At 46.0% G+C, this 13860-nt stretch overlaps 1 protein-coding gene across 1 annotated transcript in view; it reads left to right on the top strand.

Moving 5' to 3' along the window:
• The first annotated feature begins 3330 nt into the window (after positions 1-3330).
• Positions 3331-13860, top strand: part of Ppm1h (protein phosphatase, Mg2+/Mn2+ dependent 1H) — a 274493-nt gene continuing 263963 nt past the window's right edge. The window contains exon 1 of the mRNA XM_036169724.1: positions 3331-4173. Coding sequence (XP_036025617.1) covers positions 3929-4173 — 245 coding nt within the window. The 5' untranslated portion in view covers positions 3331-3928. The remainder of the gene's footprint in view (positions 4174-13860) is intronic.

The following is a 13860-nucleotide window of genomic DNA, read 5'->3' on the forward strand; positions in this document are numbered from 1 at the left end:
CCTCCAACAAGACCACACCTACTCCAACAAGAGCACACCTCCCAATAGTGCCTCTCCCTTTGGGGGCCATTTTCTTTCAAACCACCACAGATGCCTAGAGCATATGTACAATATATAACAAACAAATCGAGGGTCTCTCATTTCTTGATCCCTGTATAATTGGAATTTGGTTGCTCAGATCCTCCCAGGAGTAATGTATTAGTAAGTGAGAAAGGCATTTATTTTTAGAGGCACCTATAACAGCAATAACCCCCTCCCCCTAAATTACAAAGGCAAAACTCACTTTCATCTCTTGCTAGAAATCCATTGAAAGGCAAGGGAGTGGGGGAAGTTCGGTTTGTCGGCAGGGCAAAGTTCTAGGGAAGAATGCTGGACCACGCTAATGATGGCACTGTGCTGTGGCAGGCACAACAATTAGGTTATACCGGAAATTTAGACTACCTTCTTAAAGGCTTAATTCACTCATCTTGCTGATGTTTCTGATTTTAATTGTTCTAAGTGTCCTATTTCAGGAAAAGATTGGCAGCTGATGGAAAATATGAAAAGTGGTTTTACCCCTGACGATGAAGGAATCTTTTACTTTTTCATGATGGTTCTGGACCGCTGGATTTTATTTATTTATAATATACCATGGCCAGGTACTACTTTGCAACTGAAAATAAATCACACAGGAAATTCTTATTAAAATCCAATTTCATGTGCATGCTAAAGCTGCACTGTAAAGCGAAATGAGGAGAAAGCCTGTATTAAGCTCAGCTCAATGAAACATGGTTATTGAAACCATGTTTTAATATTGTCCTTTAGACTATATTAAAAGGTAACTGTACTACAAGAAACGCTTGAAAAGAGGAGTCTAAGTTCATTTCAGACCCAGAGGGTTTCAGAGCCTGTATTGAGTATGGATGGTTAGACAAAACACTCACAGTGAGAGAGTCACCATTCAGAAGTTCACAGGCAAAATTTAAGAAGGAATTGAATTGGCATCATTTAAAATTCTGGCCCATTAAATTTGCTTTGTTTTGGGTTCAATTTTATTTTATGTGGAAGGGTGTTTTGGTCATATGTATGTTGGTGTACCATGTTGGTGCATTGCCTGAGGAGGCCAGAAGAGAGATTTGGATCCCCTGAAACTGGAGTTGAAGACCATTGTGAGCCATGATATGGGTGTTAGGAATTGAAGCATAGTCTTCTGGAAGAGCAGTCAGTGCTCTTAATGGCTGAGCCATTGACCAAGTTTCCCAACCCACATTTTAAAATTAGAGGGATGAAGGGGACTGAGATAAAACGAATGTCTATTCAGTAAAAAAAGAAAAACAAGAAAGGAAGGAAGGAAGGAAGGAAAAAAGGAAGGAAGGAAGGAAGGAAGGAAGGAAGGAAGGAAGGAAGGAAAAATATTAAAATGATGGACCGAGAGTAGCGGAGTTTCACTAAACATTTGAAATATTCCAAAATTATTAAAGTGAAATGGTCAAAGGGAGGAAATACCTTTAAAAATAATTCTAGATACTGAAAGAAGGAACCATTGGGGCTTAGCTAGGCTTAAGAAGCAGGGTTCCTTCTGGCAATGGTCAAAAGGGTGCCTGAGCTGACCTACTCTGGTGATCGGATGGCCGAACGCTCTATCATGATAGAACCCTCATCCAGTAACTGATGGAAGCAGATGCAGAGATCCATGGCCAAGCCCCAGGTGGAGCTCCAGGAGCCCAATCGATGAGAGAGAGGAGGGATCATATGAGCAAGAGATATCGAGATCACGATTGGAAAAAGTAGAGAGACAACTAGCCAAATGAGTGGAAACACATGAACTGTATAGACCAATAGCTGAGGAGCCCACATGGAAGTGGACCAGGCCCTCTGGATAAGTGAGACAGTCGATTAGCTTGAGCTATTTAGGATGCCCCCAGGCAGTGGGACCGGGACCTGTCCTTGGTGCATGGGCTGGCTTTTTGGAACCTAGGTCCTATGCAGGGACACTTTGCTCAGCCTTGGTGCAGGGAGGAGGGGACTGGACCTGCCTGTACTGAATCTACCAGGCTGGGCTGACTCCCGGGGGAGACCTTGCCTTGGAGGTGTGGGGATGGGAAGTTGGTTGGGGGGGAAGCTGAGGAGAGAAGGGAGGATAGGGGAATCCGTACAACGAATAGAAAATCTCTTAATAAAAAGAAAGAAAAAAAAAAAAGAAGAAGAAGCAGGGTTCCTCCTTGGGGAGTGCTGGGCTCCTCTTCCAGCACCTGGGCCACCTCCCCCCACTTCAGCATTTGGGCCACCCCCCCTCTCCACCACCTGTCCCATCCCCCTCTCCAACACCTGGGCCACCCCCCTCTCCAACACCTGGACCCCCTCCCTGTCTCCAACACCTGGGCCACCCCCCTCTCCACCATCTGGGTCACCACCTCTCCAACACCTGGGCCACCCCCTCTTCACCACCTGTCCCATCCCCCTCTCCACCACCTGGGTCATCCCCTCTCCAACACCTGGACCCCCCTCCCTGTCTCCACCACCTGGGCCACACCCCCTCTCCACTCACTAATGATAAGGGCCTGGATTCCCTGTAACTCCAAAGGAGCTGCTCAGAGCATAGCCAGTCAGGTCGTACAGAGTCTTAAATGGAAGGTAAACATCAGAACATGATGTAAAACAGTTCAGCATGAACAGGATACCGGTCCTATGGCAAAAATTTAAAAAAAAAAAAATTAAGCAGAACCAATATTTAACAAATGTTACCCTTGAAGAAGCACATTTATTATTCTAAAGGCATTTAAATTAACATAAGATCGCCAAAATATATTTTATTATAAGCATCTGTTCGTTTTTAACTTTAGCATTTAATTCAGTGGCTGTGTTCTGTTTTTCTTTACTTTTCCATGTGCCCTTAATTCTGTGCAGTTAAAATACTGCAATACTGAAGATTTACCGGTCTCTGTATTGGAGAAAAAAGCTTGTGTGAATAAATTTGTTAAAAACCATTCGTGTTAGTTCAAATAGTGTATGTTCTTGATTTCTTGGGGAATCTTTTGTTGTCTGTAGTAATAAAATTCTAGATTCAAAACAAGGTTTGTGTCACGGACAGGGACGCATGGAGAGGCAATCAAAGAAAAAAAGAAAGTGATTCTCTGGCTGCTTAGGGGGAAACTTCCAAGGATTCTTGTGTATCCATTGTGTAGGTAAGACTCCAACACCAGGAGAGATCTGCTCCTTTCGGGGGACTAGGAGGTCTCCCACTTGGATTGCACCTGTCTCCGCGAAGTTTCTTTTCCGGAGGTCAAAGGCAGCGTTCCTCCTGGAGCCTACCCCTCCTCTGGCGTCTCCCTGCTGCCTGAGGCCATGTGACAGCCCCTAACACCTGCACAGCCACCAGCGCACAGCGCCCCCATCCTCCTCGCCAGGTACCGACCAGGCCAGGCTCCGTCTGCCTCCGGAGGTCACGGTCCGGGAACTAGCCGGGCTCGGCCGACAGGGGAGGGGCTGAGCCTGGGCCAGAGCTGCAGCCGGGAGCCCGTGCAGCCTGATTATCACATGACTCGACGGCGGTAGCGGTAGCAGCTTGAGCGGCTGGTCCGCGCGGGCTCGCCGGGTGGGCTCAGTTCCGCGCACGCAGGAGGAGCGGGGCGCAAGGGGGCGGGGAAGGGACCCGCCGCAGCCGCCGCCCGCCAGCCGCTCTCGGGGGCTCTCGCTTGTCCCTCCCTAGCCGCCCGCCCGCTCCATGTCGCCCGGTTGCGGAAGTGTCGCCGGGAGAGGTGGTGGCGGCAGCAAGGAGCACGGGAAGCCGGGGCTCGGCCCCCTGCAGCACTGAGCTCCGGGAGCCGCGCGCTCCGAGCGGCCCGGCTAGCCGTGCGCCCCGCGCCCTCCGCAGCCTGCATGCCCCGCGCTGCGCCTCTGCCGGCCGCCGCCTCCTGCTCGCCCAGCGGCTGCCCGGCGCCGGAGTAATATGCTCACTCGCGTGAAATCTGCCGTGGCCAATTTCATGGGCGGCATCATGGCTGGCAGCTCCGGCTCCGAGCACGGCGGTAGCGGCTACGGAGGCTCGGACTTGCCCCTGCGCTTCCCGTACGGCCGGCCGGAGTTCCTCGGGCTGTCTCAGGATGAAGTGGAGTGCAGCGCGGACCACATCGCCCGCCCCATCCTCATCCTCAAGGAGACCCGGAGGCTGCCCTGGGCCACCGGCTACGCAGAGTGAGTGCACCCGCGCCCCGCTTTCCTCGCGGCCCCCCCCCCCCCCCCCCCCCCCGCACCGTTGCAGCCCCCTTCCTCTTCCAGCTTCTGAGCTCTAGGGCTCTCCCCCACGGCTCTGGCCTCCAGGCCTCAGCGAGAACCTCTTTACTTCCACTGACTAGCTCCCTTCCCCCTCTTCCCCCCAAACCCTGGGTATGAGCTCTCGGGGGCCGGGCGGTGGGTGGAAGAGTGGATGGTCAGCCGCACAGGACCGTGGGAACGCTGAGGTTGGACTGGTCTATAATAAGGGGTCTGTGACACTTTGGAGGGGAAAGTGGGCCAAACAGCTCTGCTGAAGTTGCAACGTAGTAGGAAGACCTGGTATCGGTGTCCACCCTTTTTAAAAAAGAAAAATCGTTGTGCGCCCCCCCCCTCCCGTCCCCTCCACCAAGAGTTTGGTGAGATCCAGGCTTGCAGGACGTGTTCCCCGAGGCGGGCGGTCGGCTGGGTGCGCGTGACTGTACGTTCGGAACGGTCTTTTTCTCTGAGTTCCTTGGGCTTTGGAGCAGGTAGTGAGTGCTGCTCGACCGAGTCAATGCCGCTACCATTCCCCACAGTCCTTGCGGGGGAGGGGGAGGTAGAAACTTACTCCAGGCGTCTAATACAGCATTTTAGTAATCAGCTTTGGCGATTAAGCGAGAGCTCCGGAGTGATTTACTATTTTAAAAAACGACTGAGTTAGGCTCAAGGCTGGGCGTGGAACAGAGAGGAGAGGTTTCATTGCCCTTCCCTCCTCTATGGCCACTTCTCCATAGACTATTAATAACCATGTGAATGGTGGGATAGGTAATGTTTTCCCCCTGCCTATTATTTACTATTTAGCGTCGTGGAACTGGCAGACTAGGATGGGAGGGGGGATTTAGCCCAGAATCCTGAGGCTAAAAGCACTCCGAGCCCTGGGGTTCGGCATACCTGTGTCCTCTTTCCTCTACACCCCCTCTGTAATCTTGGACGTCCCCAAACCGATGCACGACTTCTCTTTCTGATTGGTCCATCCGGTAACCAATCAATCTCTCCTATGCCTGGGCACCTCGGTGCTGACCCGGTTCTGGTGGCCCTGATTCCCCCCCCCCCCCCCTCCAGCAGGCGTAGTTCCCTACGAGCCGCGTTTCGGTGCAGGAAGTAGGTGGCTTGCGAGGCAATCTGCTTTGAATCTTGACTTCTTTTTCCTCCCGCGTCATCCCTGTGATCGTGACTCCGCGCGCTTGTGTACGAATGGGGATGGATGACTGGCGGCGTGTAAAGAGAGGAGGAGCACGAGGATTGGGTGTGTGGGGTGGGTAGGTGGGTGTATGACATAAAAGGCAGGCAAGCGTGAAGGAGAAGGAGCTGGAAGGAACAAAACAGCCCCTTAACCTCTAAGAGGAAGCCTGTGTGGGGAACGTAAAGGCGAGGAGAAGCGCCTGCTCATTCATGCCAGCAGTTCTTTTTTCCTGGAAAATAAGTTTAAAAGCCCATTTGGACCCTTTGCAAGGTCAAAAGCAATTGGAGAGGTACAGTCCCATAATTGTAACCGTGGAGGCGCTTGTGCCTGCCGAGCTCCTGAGTAGTGGAGGTTTGAGGCTGGTGGTTCCATGGAGCATGGCCACCTGAGGATCTAGGAGATGCACTGGGACATGGTGAGATGATGAGAGATGGGGGCGGGTGGTGGTGGTGGTGGTGGTGGTGGTGGTGGTGGTGGTGGTGGTGGTGGTGGTGGTGGTGGTGAGATAGTCCTGCTCACAGTGGGCACTACCAGGACACAATGAAGGAGAAACCTCTCAAAAGTATGAACAAAGGGAAAAGAAAGAAATTTTCAGTGAAAAGTAGGAACAGGAAGCTGGATCTAACACCCCCCCCCCAACACAGACACCCCTACTAAGCCTGTTTCCTCATCTCTGAGAGGTCTATCTTATTCTAGGCTAGAACATGAGAGATGTTCAACTCCAAGACTGAAAAAAAAAAAGCCACTATAAAAGCTTCAGCGTGTATAACCACCTACAAACGTACTACTGTATCCATGTTAATTCACACAGAGATCTTCAGGAATGAGACTTCTACCTCCTCCAAACCCTACCTCCATGACCCCAGCAACTCAGTGCTGGGGATGTGTGCTTTTCCAAATGTGTTTGGATGTACCTCTGAACATGTCTGTATTCTTAATCCTAGTTGGTGTTATTCTGTGACATTTTCACAAAACACTGTTAGGGAAACCATTCCAACTCAGTGTGGGTAGAATTCTGTTATCCTGGCTGCCCTCACCTTGAAACAAGTTCTCACACATAGCCCAGACCACCTGAGAAACCTCATTCTTCTAAACCGTGTTATAGCACTAACAATGTTAATATAATTAGTGCTGGATATTCCTTAACATTTTCAAGTTCCTATTAAGCCATCTAAGTATCATCTAAGTCTTGTCATTTCTACTTTGTAGATGAGAACACAGGTGTGAAATGGTTAAGCACCTTGCCCATGTTAATACAACCTGTATCTGAACCCAGAGGGTCCAACTCCAGGGCCCATGACACCAAACTCCCTCCCTACTGTTTAAAATTCCGATGCATTCATCTGACCCAGGATATGTCATTAACAATCGATCTCTCCCCTCATGCCTACTTTTGCCAGGTCTAATAATGTACTGAATCATTACTCAAACCTCTATCATTTTTCTTCTTAATTGGTATAATTATTATAAAATTCATATATAAATATGACAAAATTTTTCTTTCTGACTTTTCATGAATGCATCCTAAGTGATAAAACAAGGCAGGAAGAAGGAACTAAGATTATTTAAATAATGGAAATAGAAGAATGCTGTTGAACCTAGTCCTTTGATTCTATCTCTTAAAAAAAGTTTTAAGTTACACCTAGTGGCATAGGCCTGTATTCTCAGCCATGTGGGAGGCTGAGGCAGGAGGATTTCAGCTACTCGGAAGGCTAAGGTAAGAGTTATATAGCCTATCTGAGGTAGTGAGTTCAAGGCCAGGCTGGGCAACTTAGTGAAACCATGTCTCATATAATAAAAAACAGAAGGCTAGAGATACGTTTACATACATATACAGTCACAGACACATGCATATACATTTCAGTGGAAGAAAAAAGTGACTGGTTCCAAGATTTCCAGCAATGAAGGCCATCACCTGGTGACAGGGAGGTTGGAGAAAGGGCTTTTAGCTGTAATTTTGACGACCCACCATTTTGGATGGTAGAAAATGGTCTATTTTTGTCATTTACTTTTATTAAGAAGAGATAGTCTGCATGTGACTGAATTAGAGAACTAGCCATAAGCAATCCATGTAGTCTTGGAGATGCTGATATGGAAGATCCTCTTCCATTCTGGAACTTTGTTAATCAGATTTTCTGCCTCCTTGAAGAGTATCTTGTTGTGGAGATAAAAGGTAGCCATTAGATCATTGAGCAGTTCTCAACCTGTGGGTCAACATCAGCTATCTTGCATATCAGGTATTTACATTATGATTCATAAGAGTAGCAAAATTACAGTTATAAAGTAGCAACGAAATAACTTTATGGTTGGGGGTCACCACACCATGAGGAACAGTCTCAAAGGATCACAGCATTAGGAAGGTTGAGAGTCACTGCCCTAGATTAAGGGGTTTTGGCCGGGACATGAAACTCTTGGAAGCACTGTAGTAATAGACAGTATCTTTTTAAAAACATGTATTAGCAAGTTCCATTTTGAATCTTGGCTTTGAAATCACTGACTGAGCCTATGAGGTCTACCCATAGAGCATCCAGGGAAGCCACCGTCTGACCCAGGGACTATGGGAACAGCCACTTCCCTCCACTTCCACAAGTTCAAGTACCGCAAAGGTAGTCACAGCGGTGCAGGGGCCTGAGGTCATCTCATTGTTTTAATGGGTTATAATCTTTTTTTTTAAACTTAAAACATTTCAAAAATCTGTCTTAACTTTTCTACTGTTTAGGCAGACTCAGACATGCAGGCAGTAATGGAGTTCTTACTTAAGTGCCCAACAGTGAGCCAGTATTTTTGAGAACCACTATTTTGTATATTGTGTCATTTAAGTTTTACTAATGATACATTTTTTCAATAATAGTAATTGTATAATTTTACATATAAGCAACCGCATGTCTTTCCTTTATGACATTTTTTCTAATAAAAGAACCACTAGATATGGGTAAAAAAAAAAAATCTTAAACATCACTTTGAGAACCTTCATTAAATGTGCCTTAGGGAAGTTCTTTGAGTCTCATGGAGTTAGTTCTAAATTCTGAACTTCTGGACGAAACAACCTTCTTAAAACCCAGAGACCAACTCACAGGTGTTTGATTCTGTTTTAGAATCTGGAGGCCACACCATCTCTCAGTGATGGCACTAAATACCAGCTGCCAGCCAGTAGCATTAGTTGGCTATGCCCTGGTAAAGACAAAGAAACCATCTTTATCTTGAAGTCTCCCAGATCTTGTTTTCCTTTCCTGCTCTGGTCTCCCCTGGCACAACTTGCCCATCTTTCACACACCTTTTAGTGGGGTGCCTGCTTCAGAACTTCCTGTTCGACCTTTGCAACTAAGGAACCTGATGCTTGCTTTCCACTTGTAGAGAAATGATGGAAAGAAGCAGGCGGGTGAGGGTGGCCATTGAACTGCCCTGTTTATAGCATTTACCTGCGCGTGAGCCAGAAGTCTGAGGCGCTGAAGATACTTCGTCTGCCTCAGTGGTTACTTTCAGAAAGCTTTAACTTTCCAGATCTGGGTTTCCATTTGCTAACTTCATTCCAAGGTGGTGCGCCTGTGGGGGCCATTTTTGTATTCAAATGCATCACCTTCCTTCCAAGACTCTGCTTGCTTGCTGGAACTGGATTTAGCCATTCTGACAGGTGTATTTATTTACCTGGGGTAGAACTCTGTTTGGGTAGACAATATCATACGTGATATGAGTCTACCACACCGGGTTTTCTGGTTTTGGTGATGGCAACTCTGTCTGGTAACTTAACCCTGCAAAGTGGAATTGTTTCCTTCAAACGCATATTGCTCAAGATAGTTTTCTTTGTGTTCAGTAGAAAAAAAATTTGTTTAAGTGTCTTGAGTTTTCTAATTTGCCTAATTTAAAGAGAGAATTGGCTTTTTCACTCTTGAAGTTATGCCTTCTTTTGAGAAACAAATGTTCATCTACTTCTGTTCTTTCCCAATTACGATATCATTGCCCTCTTGCTGTGTGGCAGGTACCGGTCCCATGCTGGGTCCATCATGTAATAAGACATAGAAGTCATCCTATAGTCTGTGTTACAGCACTGCCCAACTCCCGCCCTTTGTGGATCATCTTTGGAGTGACATTGAGGACTACCACATTTAAAGATGTCAGAAGTGGGGCTTTTGTTTGTTGTGATTTCGGTCTCGAATACCTCTGAGCAATCTGGAATCTCACTACTTGGGTCACATGAGGGAAGCAAACTTTTTGTTTTCCCCCAAAGACTTTTGTGATTAGCTCTGTTCCCAACTGTCCCCAGACCTTTATACATACCCACTGTAAAGAAAAAAAGATCCCAACTTATTCTGTTGCAATGTAGCATTTAGGTTCAACTCTGGACAGCTGGACTGATGGCTAGGGAGCTACGTGAGGGGTCAGCGGACAGAGTCACTGAACTGGTCTGACCTAGCAGGATTATTACTGGAAACAGATTAACTTGTCTTTCAGAGGTCGGGGATAGAGGCTTGATCCCATAGCAAAGCTGAAGAGTTCCTCTTAAACTTCCTTAGCAGGATTCTTGCTAAGACCATAGGACGGGATCGAAGGTCACAGAAGGAACTTAGAGGAGCGGTCACAATCCCTTTGGGGGCGTTCAAACTACCCTTTCACAGGGGTCACCTAAGACCATCAGAATGCACAGATAGTTACATCAGTATTTGTGTGTGTGTGTGTGTGTGTGTGTGTGTGTGTGTGTGTATTTTTTCAAGACAGGGTTTTCTCTGTGTAGCTTTGCGCCTTTCCTGGAAGTCACTTTGGAGACCAGGCTGGCCTCGAACTGTGTCACCACCCCCTGGCTTACATTAGTATTCTTAACAGTAGCAAAATTACAGTTATGAAGTAGCAATGAAAATAATTTTATGGTTGGGGGTCACGGCAACCTGAGGAACCGTGTTAAAGGGTCACAGCATTAGGGAGGTTGGGACGCACGCACTGACTTAGAAGGATCTAATTATGTCTCATCAAGTACAGAGTGTTTGTCATCCCTGCAAACCGGGGAAGGTAAGAGAGGGAAGAACCGCAGTTAAGTAACCGTGTTTTGATTCCGAGTTATCGAGTGGCATCTGTGACCTCCCGCTGCTCCTGTGTTCCGTTCTGGTTTTTGGAGGGCATGCAAAGTGTGTAACTGATGCAGGATAGACCTAATTACAGAAACTGACATTAAGGGCAATAGTTGAGGAGCCTTTCCTAAGAGGTCCCTTCGGTGGTTTTTACCAGCTTTCTAATTTGTTCTATCACGGACACTTTGAGAATGGCAAGAAGCAAGCGAGCTTTTGATTTGCTGGGCCCATTTCCATATCCCCACCACCACGCTACTTCATTAGAGGCATTAGCATTTTCTCAGGGCAGCAGTTATGCACTGAGATGTCCCTGTGTGCATGCTCCGTACCGTGTATTTTCCATGTGAGTTTAATTAAGTGCATGAGGCATAGGTGCAGACGCCCATTCAAAAACACGGTGTTTTTTTGTTTTTTGTTTTTTTAAGTGGCAGACTTCTTAAGCCCTAGACCCAATTCTCACCCCCACCTCCAGTGGCTTTGACCCGTCTTATAAATATTTCTTTCCTTTCTGTTTGTAAATCACACACATTATTTAACTCTTATCTACCTCTAACAAAAATATTTTTTAAAAAATATAACTATAAAATGTCATCAAAAAGTTCATATAATATATAATTCACTGAAAACTATAAACAAAGTAAAATTGCAAAGCTAATAATTGTTAATACTTGAGATAGATTTAGACTTACTGTATCTTAAAAATTAAAGTGCATCACTTGCATGTTGTAGAATATTATTATAAAGTGTATTACTTTTGTTTATGTTGCATTTGTTTAACTCTGTGAAGCTGTGTTACTGTGCCTGTCTAAGACACATGATGATTTAATAAAGAACTGAATGGCCAACAGCAAGACAGGAGAAAGGATAGACAGGGCAGGCAGAGAGAATAGATAGGAGGAATCTAGGAGGAAAGGAAGTAGTCAAAGGAGGAGACTCCAGGGGCCAGCCACCCAGCTACACAGCAAGCCACTGAGTAAGAAACAAAGAAAGGAACACAGGAATAGAAAAGAAAAAGCCCAGAGACAAAAGGAAGATGGGATAGTGTAAGTTAAAGGAAGATGGCTAGAAACTAAGACAAACCAAGACCGGGAATTTATAAGTAATAATAAGACTCCGTGTATTTATTTGTGAATTGGATGGCAGGCCCCTCAAAGATACAAGAGAAAAAAACCAACAACATCTTGATGTTCCAACGTGGGACCACAGAAAACAGACAACAACACTTGAACATTCCTTTGAAGGTGTCTTCTTCATGAGGGTGGGTTGGACTCCCCGACAAGTCAGTATCCAGAGTGATGTCTGACGCTCTGTTGGAAGACTTTGCATTAATGAATCTCTAGTGGACATTCCATCTGGGATTAACATTTAGGCTTTTAAGATTTATTCTGCTCCTCTAATTATTTCCTTAAGGACAACTTCTGGATGTGGAGAGCTTGGTTAGAAGCCATGCACATGCATAATTATGATTCATGTTATCAGACTGGCTGTACCGCTTCATGCGATAGTCAGCAGTGTGTTACTGGAAACTGATTTAGCCTTTGATGTCTGCCAATCTTCAAAAAGATGAGTTGCTCCTCATTAAAACTTAAGCTTGATGAGCCTAAATAGTCATATATATGTTTATATCATCTATTGGCCATTTGGATTATTACTCTTTCTAACCCATATAGTTTTGTCCACTCTTTGGAGATAACTTTTTTTAATTTATAAGAGCATTTTGTATATTAAGGGCATTAACCTTTAGCCTATAACATTGCAACATTTTTTTCTCATATAGTCTGTGAATTAGTTTTCTAATTGATGAGACGAAAATACCTGATAGAAGCAAGTTAAGGAAGCAGTGATTCTCTTTGGCTTACAGTTCCAGGGCGTAGAGTCTGTCTGGGTGGGGAGGTGATTAGCAGCAGGAGTGTGAAGGAGCTGTCACAGTGCATCTGCAATAAGGAAGCAGAAAGATAGAAATGCTTGTGCTCAGCTAGCTTCCTTCTTTTTACATAGTCTGGGGACCCAGTCCAGGAAGGGATGCTGCCCGAATTTAGGGTAAATTTCTCCACTTCCATTAACCTAACCTAGATAATCCCCCATAGACACGCCCAAATGGTTTCTTCCTGTGGCAGTCCTAAATCGCATCAAGTTGACAAGATTAAACATTACGTCTTGCATCTAACTATATTTTTTCCTTTACACTGCCAGGTTTCATTTCTGTGTGATCACATTTAAGCTCTGTCATAGCTTTTATTTAGTATCATTGCAAACTTTTGAAGTCCTGTAATAACCATTTTTTTAAAGATTTATTTATTTATTATGTATGTATGACTGCAGGCCAGAAGAGGGCACCAGATCTCATTACAGATGGTTGTGAGCCACCATGTGGGTGCTGGGAATTGAACTCAGGACCTCTGGAAGAGCAGTCAGTGCTCTTAACCTCTGGGCCATCTCTCTAGCCCTGTAATAACCATTTTAGCTCTTTAGCTATTAAGTGTTCTTGGTTGTCAGTCACAGAAGTACAGCTTCTTAGGAGCAAGGAAGGAAAGGGAGTTATAGAGAAGATAGTGTTGTTGTCTTAATGACCTGTGGCTGTGAAGAGACACCATGACCACAACAACTCTTATAAAAGAGAACATTGCGTTATGGCTGGCTTACCATGTCAGAGGTTTAGTCCATTATCATCATGGTGGGAAGCATGGCAGCATGCAGGCAGACATGGTGCTGGAGCAGGAGCTGAGAGTTCAACATCTTGACCCACAGGAAACAGGAAGTGGTCTGGGACACTGAGCATGGCTTGAGCATATATGAGAGCTCAGAGCCCACCTCCATACTGACACACTTCCTCCAGCAAGGCTACACCTACTCCAACAAGGACACACCTCCTGATGGTGCCACTCCCTATAGCCCAAGCATTCAGACACAAGTCCATGAGGGTTATACCTACTCAAACCACCACGCTTATCTTAGTCCAAGCATAGCTGGGGAGCTCCACAAGGAACTGCACCTCTGTACCCAAACGTCACCCTGGAGCAAATCAGGTGTTCCTTCATTCCTTCTGTAGCCGCACATCCACCTCTCCATGCCAGGACATGCTAACTCAGCCTCCATTCCAATTTGGGGTTTAGGGGAGAGGCTTGATTTGGTTCAGCTTGTATCAGATGTCTGTCTTTGGCTTCCATGTCTATGACCGGGGAGCCAAGATCACATCTCAGCCTGGCTGCCAGTGCCCACTACAGGAAATTAGCTCTTTGTAAAGAAGAAAGGGGTGGTAGTTTGGGCTGGGCAGACTGATCGGAAAATTCTACCATAGGTAACTCATTTAGCAACAAACACTAAAGTTCCTCATGTACTTCAGACTTGTATTTGCGGATCAGAAAGTAAATCGGCCTCATTTTT

The sequence above is a fragment of the Onychomys torridus genome, chromosome 20 (genome assembly GCF_903995425.1).
Source record: "Onychomys torridus chromosome 20, mOncTor1.1, whole genome shotgun sequence".
Lineage (NCBI taxonomy): Eukaryota > Metazoa > Chordata > Mammalia > Rodentia > Cricetidae > Onychomys > Onychomys torridus.